The 14,794-nt window shown below is 43.4% G+C and overlaps 1 protein-coding gene across 5 annotated transcripts in view; it reads left to right on the top strand.

Moving 5' to 3' along the window:
- The first annotated feature begins 872 nt into the window (after positions 1 to 872).
- zbtb37 (zinc finger and BTB domain containing 37) overlaps positions 873 to 14,794 on the top strand; it is a 56,796-nt gene continuing 42,874 nt past the window's right edge. Inside the window, exons 1-4 of one of the 5 annotated variants that reach the window (XM_059984938.1) lie at positions 873 to 930; positions 3,403 to 3,509; positions 7,873 to 8,023; positions 8,800 to 9,693. In XM_059984938.1, the coding sequence (XP_059840921.1) occupies positions 8,825 to 9,693 (869 nt within the window). In that variant the 5' untranslated portion in view covers positions 873 to 930; positions 3,403 to 3,509; positions 7,873 to 8,023; positions 8,800 to 8,824. The other 4 variants (XM_059984942.1, XM_059984937.1, XM_059984939.1 and 1 more) reach the window with 4 other exon arrangements.

Raw genomic sequence — 14,794 nt, 5'->3', positions numbered from 1 at the left:
CTTTATTATCAAAATACATATGTCACCTTATAGAACTTTGCAATTCATTTTCTTGTGGGCATTCACAACAATCCAAGCAATTAACAGAATCAATGAAAGACCTCCCCCAACAAATTGCAAAATACAAAAAAAATCAAGAAATACTGAGTGAAGAGTCCTTGAAATTAAGTCTATAGGTTGTAGGAACAGTTCCGTGATGGGGCAAGTGAAATTGAGTGAAGTTATCCCCACTGGTTCAAAAGCCTAACAGTTGAGGGGGAATAACTGTTCTTGTACCTCGTGGTGTGGGTCCTGTATCATTTTCCTGATGGCAGCAAGTATGGTTTGGATCCCTGAATTGGAGGAAAGGGAAGAAGGAAATGGAATAGAATTGATCTCCCGCGGTTGTATTTTCACACATATTTACATGACTGAATTTGTGGAACACATCTAGCATCTATGCACCATCGTTGATTAAACGAACATACCAGTGTCTATACAATACCTCCTATAAGGTCAAACTGCTGGACCAGACCTATGCACCGGGTGACCTGCCAGCGTCGCTATCGCGGGAGAGCGGTCCGCTTAATAGGATTGTAGTCTCACGTCCCCAGGATCATTCCACATGGAATGAGGACGTCAGCCTTATACCACACCATCCCACTGTTAACACTGACTATTTCGTGGGGTAGTTTTGATTAAAGTTGGTGGGAGGCGTAGTACAGTTCCTTTATCCCGTTCCCAAAGAATCCGGCCATACACTCACAACCCAATGGTCACTCCTTTGGACAGAAATGGCGTCGGAGTTAAGTGCATCATGGGAGTTGTAGTCCTTCTTGCACCGTTTCCGGTGATCCGAAGCGGCCGGAAACTACGTGTCCCAGGGTCTGTGCGAAAGGGCATGCGCGTTAGGGCCCGCCTGAACGAGTAGTGTCCGGTAGGCGCAGAGCGGTGAGTGAATACCGCCGCCGGTAACCGGGCAACGGCACCCGGCCGGGGCAGGCGTCGCCACGCGGCTGCTGTGAACCACCGAGTGGGGCGAGGAGAGAGTCGCTGGAGGGGGTGGTAGCGTTAGGGTGTGAGGGCCCGGTCCGGGTGCTGTGGGAGGGGCAGCATGACCAGCCGAGGGGCTTCCAGTCCGCGGCCCTCGATCGGGCCGTGGTTTTATTGGGATGGCGGGCGTAACCAACTGGGGCTCCTCCCCAGGAGGGCTTGTTTACCTGGCCCTCCCTCGTAGGCGTGGCCTCTCACCCTGCGAGGCGATGCCAACTCTGCCCTCCTTTCTTGGAGGTGTGGCCGACTGACCTCCGAACTCCCACCCCCTCCGCTATTCACCGTGCCATGGGCATGTTTATCTGGACCCCCAGAGATATGACACAGTAGGGACTCTCTGACGAAAGCCTCCCCAATCAGGGGGTGGATTCTGCCTTGCCTAGGAGATTCACAGCACAGAAACAGGCCCTTTGGCCCATCACGCCCCTGCCAATCTTGTTCCCTATCTAATGCTATTTGCTTGCTCATTCAACTATGCCCGTTAAACCCAATGAGTGTATCTGCTTCTACCATCTTATTTAGTTGTTTGTTTTTTTCTCTCTCTCTGCCCATCATTCTGTCCATTCTCCATCTCCCTCTGGTGCTCCCCCTCCCTCTTTCTTTCTCCCGAGGCCTCCTGTCCCATGATCCTTCCCCTTCTCCAACTCTGTATCATTTTTGCCAATCACCTTTCCAGCTCTTAGCTTCACCCCACCCCCTCCGGTCTTCTCCTATCATTTCGCATTTCCCCCTCCCTCCACTACTTTCAAATCTCTTCGTATCTTTCCCTTCAGTTAGTCCTGACGAAGGGTCTCGGTCCAAAACGTTGACAGTGCTTCTCCTTATAGATGCTGCCTGGCCTGCTGTATTCCACCAGCATTTTGTGTGTTCTGGATATTAACTACTGTTTAGAAAAAAGTATGCTTTAGATTTCTTTTAAGTTCTTCGATCACTCTAAATTCCCCTTCAATTCTCCTTGATATCCCTGTCATGGCAAAGTAGTTAATTAAATGAATATGCTGTGCCTATATTTTCAATGGATATTATCAGTGTTTTCTTATTTCCAGGCCACGTGTTATAGTGAAATTCTTTTGTGAACACAGTGTTGTTTATAAAGGAACTCTGATTCCTGTTTCATGTTTATATTGCTGCTTTTATATTTTGTAATGGATCATAAATCAGAACATCTGTGTGTTATAATGTCAGTACTTGGAAGATACTGTGAATTTAACGTGAATGTTATAGATCTAAACTTTGTTGAGAAATCCACAGGTTATCGGGCATAGTTAATATATTTTGGGTACTCTGGTATGAAGAGCTTAAAGAAAATCAGATGTAGTCCATGCTTACCCTGGCATTCAATATGATCATGGCTGATCTGCGCCAGGCCGCACCTTTGGGCCATCTCTCTGTTGCCCTTAATTTTCTGATCTTTCAAAAAATCTATTTTCTTTTTATAAATCTGCCATGATCTTCAGGGTAAAGAATTCCAGAGATATCTCCCTCTCCCTCCAGCCTATCTTCCTCTCTCTCTCATTCATTCCAAAGTTCCATTCTCTACTTGTCCCATTCAGGCTTGCTGTCAGGAAAGAACAATTATAATTGAGGTAGATGTAGGTAGTCTGTAATGGCAGAGGTGTAATCCTAAATTGACCCTGGGGGATAGGGGGTGGAGGGTCAGATATAATGCCAAAGTTGCAACATGTGCGTGTAAACACTCAGGCATCATCTGCGAACAAGGAAGCAAAGTTAATGTTTCAAGTTGTAGAAGAATCTTCAGCAACTGCAACAGATTACCAGAAGATTGGTAATTCAGTTTACCAATCCGTGGCAATGGAACAGAGCAAATGGCTTTGGTAATACCCATATTTGTTTGGAGGAAGTTTCTGCTTAACCTCTTTGGTTTGCAGATAAGTGGAGAGAGTTGCTGAGTGTCATCCTCCTCTGCATCTTATTTCTCTGAACAGTCCATAAACATTTCTTCATCATGCCTCTTTTTGCACTGTTTATTTGTTTTTGTAAGTTATAGTCACCATGTCACTGCCACAAAGCAACACATTTCATGATGAATGTCAGTGATAATCTGATTCTGAGTGCTGTCAGTGAACACATCTAGAATACTTAATTTTTTTTTGTAGAGTTGGTTTTGTGAGGGGTGTTCTTTTGATGAGGCAGATAAATGCCTTGAAATGGCCAGGTCTGTTGTTGTACTGTAATAATAAATCTCACAGTAGAGTGGATCATGTTACAAAAAATAAAGCAGTTCAATCCATATCCAAGGGTCTTGGAGAGTTTTTGAGGACAAGTATTTAATATTAATTTCACAAGTTGCTGGATTTTCTTGCGTTATGTATTTTCTGACTTTGTAAGTTAATCTCTTTTGTTTTATAGATTGAGACTACGTAATGGCTAAGATCTACAGGAACCCCGTGCTGGAGCATTGTTGCATGTTTTGCGATGTATCAACACTGTACCGGGGCACATTTGTGTGGTAATTGGTGAGTTTGTCGTGAGATTGGTGACAATGTCAAAGGAAATTAGGGTTCTTTCACTACTGGGCAGCGAGGGGTTTGGTTGGGTGGAGAAACCCTTCAATTATTGTCGTAGCATACCTCCCCAAGGGGCCACATAAATGGCAACAGTGCTATTGGTTTTAGGAAATATAATAGAACATCACTTAACACATTGTCTATGAATGTAAGAATGAAAAGGCGTTGCATGGTTTATTCCTGTAAATTAAGTTATATATGCATGTATAAATTTCTTATGGCTCATTGCTCTAATGCTACAATGGTAGAATCCTGAAAGGGTTGGACAGCTTTGGGTTTCTCTCCTGAGGTGATTGCCTTCACCAGTAATCTTGAGATGCACATTTCTCCTGTCATTGCTTGGCATTTTTGCCATAAGCAATTCAACTGGTAGAGCTTCTTCCTTGCTACTCCAGTGTTCTCAATCAGATCCTGACATCTGGTCCTGACTGTGTGGGATTTTACACGTTATCTCTCTGAAAGTGTGGGTTTCCTCTGGATGCTTCCTTTTTGTGGTTTGGTCAGTTGTCCTGAGCATCCTAGCAGAGTTAATAAGAACACAGGGAGAATAAAATGGGTTTAGTGTGATTGTCAGGGTGGATCAGTGCACTGAAGGACCTGCTTCTATGTCTGCCAGTTGCTGAGAAGGTTTTTAGTTAATCTCAAACAAAGCCCTTAATTCACTCAACTGACCTACTCTATACTAACTCCCACTCCACATATATCCAATACTCTTTTAGTCTTTTCTCTATCAACCAAACTTAGGACACAGACCAAGTGCCAGAGGTGCCAACCCAACACAGTTGGCCAGGTGCAGTACTGGGCATGAATCAAATCTCTTGTCTTGGTCACCTGCTGCACTGCTTGGGGTATGCATGGTCACCCATTGGGGCACTTGCTTTTTCAGTGAGCACTGATAACAGAACTGCTCTTGTCACTGGACTAAATTTGGTAGCAGCAACTATCTAGTAGCAATTAGAGTCATAGATTTATACAGAGTTGAGACCGGCCCATTGCCCCAACAGGTTGCCTACTCAAGTCGTCCTACTTGCCTTTATTTGGACCATATTCCCTCTAAACCTCTATTATCCATGTATCTGAAAGGCTTTTGAACATTGTAAACGTTCACATATCCATCACTTCCTCTGGCATCACATGTGTGAAAAGGATAACTGTCAGATTGTCTTTAAATCAGGGTTTTCAACCTTTTTTATGCCATGGACCCTTACCATTAACCGAGGGGTCTGTGGACCCCAGGTTGGGAACCCCTGCTTTAAAATCTTAATCTTTTCACCTTAAATCTAAGCCCAAGGAGGGAAAACTGTGACCATTTATTGCATCTTTGCCCCTCATGATTATATAAATCTTGATAAAGGCAGCCCTTAGTCTCCTACACTTCAGGAAAAATAGTCACAGCCTATCCAGTCTCTACTTATCACTCAAGTTATCCAGTCATGGCAACATCTTTGTGAAACAAAAAAAAAAACTGCACTACTTCCAGCTTATTGATGTCCTTCCTATAGCTGGGTGAACAATACACTAGTTGTGGTCTCACCAATGGCTTGTATCAGTTGGTTATTGTTGCAGGTGTGATAATAACATGACAGAAAGTGTTTAATACAAGCATATGTTGACAGAGCAAGATTGGCAGACAGAAATGTAGTTGGAAGAAATTGATTCTATTTCATACATGGAAGTGATTGGAGACTACCCTGCAAGAAAGCCGGAGACCACAAAATTGCAATAAGTGGTAAATATGGGTGAGATTCTTTAGATGGGATGTGTGTTTGGGGAGGAATAAAGTTCAAAGTAAATTTGTTATCAGTGTACATATATGTCACCATATATAACCTTGAGATTCATTTTCTTGTGGGCTTATACAGTAAATCCAAGTAACACAATAGAATCAATGAAAGACCACAGCCCAACCGAACCCACAAACAAACAATGTACAGAAGACAATGAACTGTGCAAATACAAAAGGAAAAATAATAACAATAAATAAATATGCGTTGAATATCAAGAACACAAGATAAAGTGTCCTTGAAAGTGAGTCCATAGCCTGTAGGAAACAGTTCATTGATAGGGTGAGTGAAGTTAGCCCCTCAGGTTCATAATTGTTCCCGAACCTGGTGGTGTGGGTGCTGAGGCTTTGTTATCTAGTTCCTCTGATGGAAGCAGTGAGTAGAGAGCATGGCCTGGATGGTGGGGATCATGGGTGATGGAAGCAGCTTTCCTGTAACAGGAAATTTCCTGTGTAAATGTACTCAGTGGTGGGGAGGGCTGTACCCGTAATGGACTGGGCCATATCCACTACTCTTTGTAGGATTTTCCATTCAAGGGTATTGGTGTTTCCATGCTAGGCCATGATGCAACCAGTCAATATACCCTCCACCACATATCTACAGGAGTTTGTCAAAGTTTTAGATGATATGCCAAATCTTCACAAACTTTTAAGGAAGTAGAGGCACTGGCGCACTTTCTTGTAATTGCATTTATGTGCTAGACCCAGGACAGATCCTCTGAAATGATAATTTAAAGTTGCTGTTTCGCTCCACCTCTGTTCCCCAGGTGAGGACTGGCTCATAGACTCTGGTTTTCTCTCATGATATCAATCATCTCCTTCATCTTATTATGGCACCACACAGCCTGCTTTCTATATGTTGATTTGTCACCACCTTTGATTCGGCCAACAACAGTGGTGTTGTCAGCAAATTTAAATATGGCATTGGGAGCTGTGCTTAGCCTCACAGTCATAAATATAAAGTGAGTAGAGTAGGGGGCTAACCACACAGGCTTGTGGTGCACCTATGCTGATGGAGATTGTGAAGGAGATGTTTTTGCCAATCTGAACTGACTGGGGTCTGTCTGCAAGTGAGGAAGTCGAGGATCCAATTGCACAAGGAGGGCCAAGGTCTTGAAGCTGATTGATTAGTGTTGAGGGGATGATTTTATTGAATGCCGAGCAGTAGTTGATGAAGAGTATGCTGATGTATGCATCTTCACTGTTCAGATGTTCTATGGTTGAGTGAAGAACCAATGAACTGGTGTCTGCCATGGACCTGTTGTGATGTAAACAAATTAGAGCAGATCCAAATCACTTCTCAGGCAGGGGTTGATATGCTTCATTACCAGTCTCAAAGCAGTTCATCGCAGTGGATGTACTATAAGTGCTACTGGATGATAGTCATTGAGACAGGTAACCACATTCTCCTTAGGCACCAATATAATTGATGTCTGATTGAAGAGATGGGTACCTCAAACTGCTGAAAGAGAGAATAAAGATCTCAGTGAGCACTCTAGCCATTTCAGAGGTAAGTTTTAGAGAGAAAGATCAATGATCCATCCACTCTATCTAGGCCTTTCACTATTTGATAGGTTTCAATGAGATCCCTCCCCTTCTAAACACCAGTGAGTACAGGCCCAGAGCATTCCTTGTATGTTAACCATTTCATTCCCAAATCATTTTCGCTAAACCTCCTCTGGACCCTCTCAAATGCCAACATATCCTTTCTTAGATAAGGGGTCCAAAAATGCTCACTATATCCCAAGCGTGGTTTGACCAATGTCTTATTTAGACTTAGCATTGCATCATTGCTTTTATGTTCTAGTCCTACTGAAATGAACGCTAACATTGCATTTTACCTTCCTTACTACCGACTCAACCTGTAAGTTAACCTTCAGGGAGTCTTGCACATGGACTCCCAAGGCCTTTTGTGTCTCTGATTTCTGCATTTATTCCCTGTTTAGAAAATAGTCTACACCTTTATTCCTGCTACCAAAGTACATGACCATACATTTCCTTACACTGTATTCCATTCTCCTAATCTGTCCAAATCCTTCTGCAGGCTTCCTGCTTCCTCAACACTACTTGCCTTTCTGTCATGCACCATCATTCTGAACCATACAAGAGTGTGGACAGGACACAGCTCTGGTACATCTTCACCTTGCTGTAGACACTGTACTTGGTTGTTCTCCATAAGTTGCTCATTGATCTGAAGACGATTCAAGCTTTGCTGAGTCCTTGGTCCCACTATTTAGCTGAATGATACTGCCTAGGTAGGTGAATCTAAGCTGATGCCATATGCCTTGATGGGAGGAGGAGACTCTACATTGATGGTCATGGTCTCAGTCTGTCTCTGGTTGACTGTCCAACCTGTCCACCACAAGTTACACAGGTGCTGAGTTTTTGCTTGCGTTTGTTGGTGTGTATGTGATAGTAAAACAACGCCATCCACAAAGTCAAGGTCTTCTAAAGTAAAAAAAATCGAGTCCACCTAATGCCTCTCTACTTATCTTTCACTGTTTGCCTCATAACCCATTCAATCACCAGGTTAAACGATATCATCGACATCACACAGCCTAGCAGACTTTGTGCTAGCCTTGATTTGAGGGATGAGTTTGGAAGTAAACAAGCATAATTATACCCAAGAGCATAGCTGAGGAGAGGCTTTTGCGGGGAATGAAGTGATGGCAGACTAAAGGTGAGTTTGGAGGAATGAAGATTTTGTTTACAGATAACGGGTGTCATTTCAGTATGATGGAGGGGTAAACTAAATTAGAGGAAAAGGCAGATACATATTTGGGAGATAACAATATTTTGAATAGCATAGGAAAGATGGAATTGGGAAGATAATCTGCAGAAGACAGAGGTAACAAGGATTTTTTTAAAATTAGAAACCTGCCAATGGTAAACATGGAAACTGTAAAAATGATAAATGAGAATGAGTTACTAGAAATAACATTAAACCTGAGATGGAAAGTAGTTTGGATGATTTATATTCTGTCTGTTATCTGTACCTATGTGCTAGTGAAGCTGCTACAAGCGAACTTTCCTTTGTACTTGTACTCATTATGATAAACTCAAGTTGAGGCTTGGTCATTATTTAGTTGGAGGATGAAGTGAATAAGGAGTGGGTTTCATGGAAGAGTTGAAAAGAGGAAGCAAGGCTGGTGCTAGGAAAGTATTGAGGCAGAAACACGATTTCATGACCTTGTTGAGGAAGAGGGAGGTGGCAGATGCAGCTTCTATGAGTGCTCTCGGGTTTCCCAGTCCCTTGATGCAGTCTGTCCATCAGCTCATTCCTTTTATTGTTTGTTCATTTGGAAAATTATGGGACTTGGTGACCAACAGCACCAAGATCCTGCGAATAGTGCAGAGATACTCATTGGGTGGAATATGCCGTGATATGCCTCATTTGAACTTACTTAAAAGGAGCCATTCTTCTTTAGTAACCATTACACTGCTTCTTTCCTGCAGGAGTGTGTGAGCTGTACTGGGAGCCATGGAAAAGGAGGGCAGCATCCAACTGGAGGTCCCAGATTTCAGCAGCTCTGTGCTGGCACAGCTCAATCAGTTGCGAATGCAGGGTCGCCTCTGTGACATCGTAGTCGACATCCAGGGGAAGTCCTTCCGTGCTCATAAGGCTGTGCTGGCTGCTAGTTCGCCCTACTTCCGTGATCACATGTCTCTGGGTGAGATGAGTGCTGTTTCGATCTCAGTTATCAAAAGCCCGGCAGTGTTTGAGCGCCTGTTGGCATTCTGCTACACGGGCAAATTATGCCTGCAGGTGGCCGACATTATTAGCTACCTAACGGCGGCCAGCTTCCTCCAAATGCAGTACATCATCGACAAGTGCACGCAGATCCTGGACGGCATCCACTTCCGCATTGACATCTCCGAGGTGGAGGCAGGGCTGAGCCAGGATGGATCAAAACGCTTGGGCCAGCCTCGTGGTGGGGGCAGTGCCCTCCCCCCAAACCCACGGAGAAGGCGGATACCCTCAAACTACGCAGGGGGTGCAACACACGGGAGCCCGTTGCCTGACGACTTGGGTGGTGAGGGTGGCAATGATGAGAGGCTGGTGCGTATTGATCGAGTGGGCCAATGGTATGTGGAGACTGGTGTCAGCAGAGATCGCAGTCCCGAAACAATCAGGCAGATCAGCAGCATGCGGATCAAGACCGAGACCCCGGATGAGTGGATCGTGTCGGAAAACCAGCCATCTGGGGAGGACGGCAGTAGTGCAGAGGAGGTGACGGCCATGGTGATTGACAGCGCTGGACACAGCACTCTGGTCCAGGATACCTTTCACACCACGGCATCGAGCGGCAAGACCTCCAGACCCTCCAGCAGCTTCAGTGAGATGGACAGGTATGGAAGACAGGTCATTCCATGTCCCTTGTATACAGCTTTACTCTGCTAATATTCGGGCAGAGGGTGGGGTCCCATAGGCAGCAAAGTATGTACTGTGGGTGGGATCCTGCAGTGTGGGCGGACTTGGTGTGGTCAGACAAGGTAGCAATGTGTAGGATGGGGCTTTGAGTTCATGACGTACACAGTTTACAATGTGTGCAATATTTGACACCAAGGAAGATTAAGGAGTGGTCCAAATAGAGTCATAGAGAAGTATGCCACTGAAACGGGCCCTTTGGCCCATTTAATCTATGCCAAAACCATTTAAACTGAATTGAAATCGAGCTTGCATGGACCACTTGTGCTGGCATCTCATTCTAAGCCATAACCACAGATTGTAGTTCCACTCAACATCTGTGGAAAAAGCCTGCTTGCATTTACCTATCTATTTACCCTTATAATTTTGTATACCTCTATTAAATCTTCTCTCGTTTTTCTGCATTCTAAGGAATACAGTCTTTTAACCTACTCAGTCTTTCCTTATTACTCGAATGTTGAAAGGCATGGACAGAGTGGATGTGGCAAAATTGTTTCCCATGCATGGGGAGTCTAGTACGAGAGGACATGACTTGAGGATTGCAGAGCGCCCATTCAGAACAGAGATGCGAAAAAAAATTTTTAGCCAGAGAGTGGTGAATCTATGGAATTTGTTGCCACGGGCGGCAGTGGAGGCTAAGTCATTGGGTGTATTTAAGGCAGAGATTGATAGGTATCTGAGTAGTCAGGGCATCAAAGGTTATGGTGAGGAGGTGGGGAATGGGACTAAAGGGGAGATTGGATCAGCTCATGATGAAATGGCGGAGCGGACTCGATGGGCTGAATGGCAACTTCTGCTCCTTTGTCTTATGGTCTTATAATTCAGGTCCTCCAGACCTGGCAACATCGTTCTAAATTTTTTCTGTACTCTTTCCACCTTATTTACATCTTTCCTGTAGATAGGAGCTCAAAACTATACGCACTACAAATTAGGCCTCACCAATGTCTTATACAACTTCAAACGTCACATTTCATCTTCTGTATTAAGTATTTTGATTTATGAAGACCAATGCCAAAAGCTTTATTTACAACCCTAACTATGTACCTGTATTCCCAGATTCCTTTTTTCTCCCACACTCTTCAGTGCCCTACCATTCACTGTGTAAGACCTACCCTGGGTGGTCTTACCAAAGTGCAAAATATCACATTTGTCTGCATTAAATCCCACCTGCCATTTTTCCAGCTGATGCTGATCCCTCTGTGAGTCATAATAGCCTTCCTCACTGTCCACTACACCCCAAATCTTGGTGTCAGTTAACCACATTATCATCCAGAGCATTGATATAGATGACAAACAACAAAGGACCCAGCACTGATCCCAGCAGCAGACTTCCAGTCAGAGAGGTAATCATCTACTACCACTCTCTGGCTTCTCCCACAAAGGCAATGTCTAATCCAATTTATTACCTCATCCTGAATGCCAACTGACTGAATCTTCTTGACCAGCCTCACAAGCGGGACCTGGTCAAATGCCTTACTAAGGTTCATGTTGACAACATCCACTGCTTTGCCTGCATCCACTTTCCGGTAACATCCTCATAAAAACTCCATGAGATTGGTCAGATATGACCTATCGTGAATGAAGCCATGCATGCTGACTATTCTTGATTAATCCATGTCTATCCAAATAACTTAAATATCCAATCCCTTAGAATACCTTCCAATAAATTTCCCACAACAGATGTCAGACTCACTGGCCTATAATTTCCTTGTTTCTGTTTAGAGCTTCTATTAAATAGCATAACAACATTGACAATCCTTCAATCCTCTGGTACCTCTGCTGTTGCTAAGGACATTTTAAATATCTCTGCTTGAGCCCCAACAATTTCTGCACTTACCTCCTGCAGGGTATAAGGGAACACCTTGTCAGGCCCTAGGGATTTAGTTACAGTGATTTGCCTCAGGGTAGCAAATACTTCCTCCTTTGTAATCTGTACAGGGTCTGTGAAATTGATGCCACTTTGCCTCACTTCTATAAACTCTGTATCCATCTTCTGAGAAAATACAGATGCAAAGATGCATTTAAGGTCTTCCCCCATCTGTTTTAGCTTCACACTTGGATTACAATCCTGGTCTTCCAGAGGACCAATTTTGCAATTCTTTTGCTCTTAACATATCTGTAGAATCCCTTTGGATTCTCCGTCATCTTGTCTGCTGGAGCAACTTCATACCATCTTTTCACCTCCCTGATTTCTTTCTTAAAGTGTTCTTTTGCATTTCTTGTACTCCATAAGCATCTCATTTGTTCCCACTTGCCTATAGTTGCTACTCACCTCCTTTTTTTCTCTTAACCAGCACCTCAATATCTCTTGAAAACCCAAGTTCCCCACACTTGTTATCTTTACCTTTTATTCTGACAGGCACATACAAACTTTGTACTCTCAAAATTTCACTTTTAAAGGCCTTCCACTTTCTAGTACACCTTTGCCAGAAAACACCCTGTCCCAATCACACTTGCCAGAATATTTCTGATACCATCAAGATTGGCTTTTCTCCAATTTAGAATCTCAACCCGAGGACCAGACCTATCTCTTTGCATATTTGCTTTGAAACTAATGGCATTGTGGTCACTGGGTGCAAAGTGTTCCCCTGCACAAACTTCTGTCATCTTCCCTGTCTCATTCCTTATAAGAACCTAAGCTTCTTGCAATGGTCTGTGATCTCTTTACAAATTTGTTCCACCAAATTCCCTAGGACTGTTGGGTGGTCTGTAGTATAGTCCCATTAACGTTGTCATACCTTTCTTATTTCTCAGTTTCACCCATAACACATCACTAGTTGCGTTCTCCAGTCTGTCCTGATGGAGCACCATCATGATGTTTTCCCTGACAAGTAACGCCACCCCTCCTCCTTTAAACCTTCCTGCTCTATCAAGTTTATAACACCAGAACCCCGGAATATTGAGCTGTCAGCCCTGACCCTCCTGAAACCAAGTCTCAGAAATGGCTGCAAAGTCATAATTTCACGTGTTGATCTGTGCCCTTAATTCATCTGCCCTTCCTTCGATACTTCTTGCTTTGAAATATAGACAGCTCGGGACACTAGTCACACCATGCTCAAACTTTTTGATACCTGATTTTTTTCTGAGGTCTTATCAACACCTGCCTTCACAATCTCTCCACTATCTGTTCTGGCACTCCATCACCCTGCAACTCTAGTTTAAACCCCATCATGCAGCATTAACAAACCTTCCCGCTAGGATATTAGTCCCCTCCAGTTCAGGTGCAATCTGTCCCCTCTGTACGGGTCCCACTTTCCCTGGAAGAGAGCCCAATAATCCAAAAATCTTATTTTTGGATTATTGGGCTCCTACACCAACTACACCCTCCTAAACCAACTCCTTAGCCATGTATTAAACTGTAGCGGTCCTGAGATCACAACCCTGAAGGTTTCTGCTCTTTAACTTAGCACCTAAGCCCCTGAAGTGTTTGCAATGAAAATAAGATTGAATGGATTATATAGAGGAAATATTGTTCCTTCTTTTGCAGGAATCTAACAACTATAATTGCTTCATTTTTTTTTAAACTTTTGGCTTTTGTTTGCAGTGATGAAAAAGTAGCCTGTCATTCACCAGGGTTGATGGATGAGTTGAATGAGTTAGTTTAAATTGGCTGACTCAGAGTTAATGGTAGCTGGGATTATACATCCACGTATTTTACTAAAACATTGAACTAATTGGACGAGGATAGCCGTGTATTTAAATAATTAAATAGATCTACAGAACTCTACAGTACAGAAACAGGCTGTTCAGCCCAACCCATCCATGCTGACTGAAATGACTAACAGAGGCTAATCCTATTTTCCTGTCTTTGGCCCATATTTCTCTAAATCTTTTCTCATCCATGTATGCCTGTCCAAGTGTATTTTAAATATTTAAGTGCCTCTGTCACCTCCTTTGGCAGCTTTTTCTATATACCCACCATCCTTTGTGTGAGAAAACTTGCATTTTAAACCCCTTTAGATCTTTCTCCCCTCTTCTTAACCTACCAAGGGAACAAGGCTGTCACTATTTTATCCAGTCTATGACCCTCAGGAGTTTATAAACCTCCATAAGATCACTGCTCAGCCTCCTTCGTTCGAGGGAATATAGTCTCAATCCAATCACTCCTTATAACTCAAGCCTCTAGTCCAGGCAAGATTGCTATGAATCTATGAATTGCAACCCCTCTAACTTAATGATATTTTAATATATTAAGATAAGTCATCAACCATATTTGTGTCTGCATCTTGAGGAATTGGGTTGGGGATTGCATCCTGCTGAGGAGAGTAGCACTTGTAGATACTGGAAATCTGAAATAACAACAGAATGCTGGAAGCACTCAGCAAGCAGCATTTGTGGAAAAGAAACAGTTAATATTTCAGGTCAAAGATTCTTTGTTAAAACTGGAAGAGAGGGAAAACAAGTTAGCTTTCAGTAACAGAGCAGACAGATAAATACCTTTCTCTGTACTGTGAGTATGAGTTTTGCTGCCTGGTGTCTGAATTAAGAACTTCTTATCACAGGTTAGAGAGACACCCGGTTCTGTTTCTGAATTATGGTCCATTATGGAAATGCGACTGGAAGTTCAGTTTTCAGGGTATTCCCACTTAGGAATTTCAGGCAGTATTGTCAAGCAGATGTGAAGTGCTATTAACATCGGATGAAATCTGTGCTATTAACATGGGATGAAATCGGTGCTGTGGTGAGAATCAATTTTAGCCGGACAGATCATGATGTAGAATTGGACTTTGGTGGAGCTCAGAAAAAGTTGTAGGGAGAATTGAGGAAGAAAGGGATCTCTATGTACATCTCCAAAGATCCCTGAAGAAATTAGAGTTGCTAGATATGATCATGAATGCAGCAAGTGAGATGCCTTAGTTGGCCACAGTTGGAAAATTGTGTTCCTTTCTGGTCACCACACTATAGGAAGAATGTGATTACACTGAAGAGGGTGCAGAGATGTTACTTGAGATGCAGTGTTTCAGCTATGAGGAGGCGGGATTGACCGGGTTCGTTTTCCTTGGAGCAGAGCAGGCTGAAAGG

Source organism: Hypanus sabinus, chromosome 11, assembly GCF_030144855.1.
Source record: "Hypanus sabinus isolate sHypSab1 chromosome 11, sHypSab1.hap1, whole genome shotgun sequence".
Lineage (NCBI taxonomy): Eukaryota > Metazoa > Chordata > Chondrichthyes > Myliobatiformes > Dasyatidae > Hypanus > Hypanus sabinus.
Note: the sequence above shows the minus strand (reverse complement) of the source record. Positions and strands in the feature narration are given on the sequence as shown.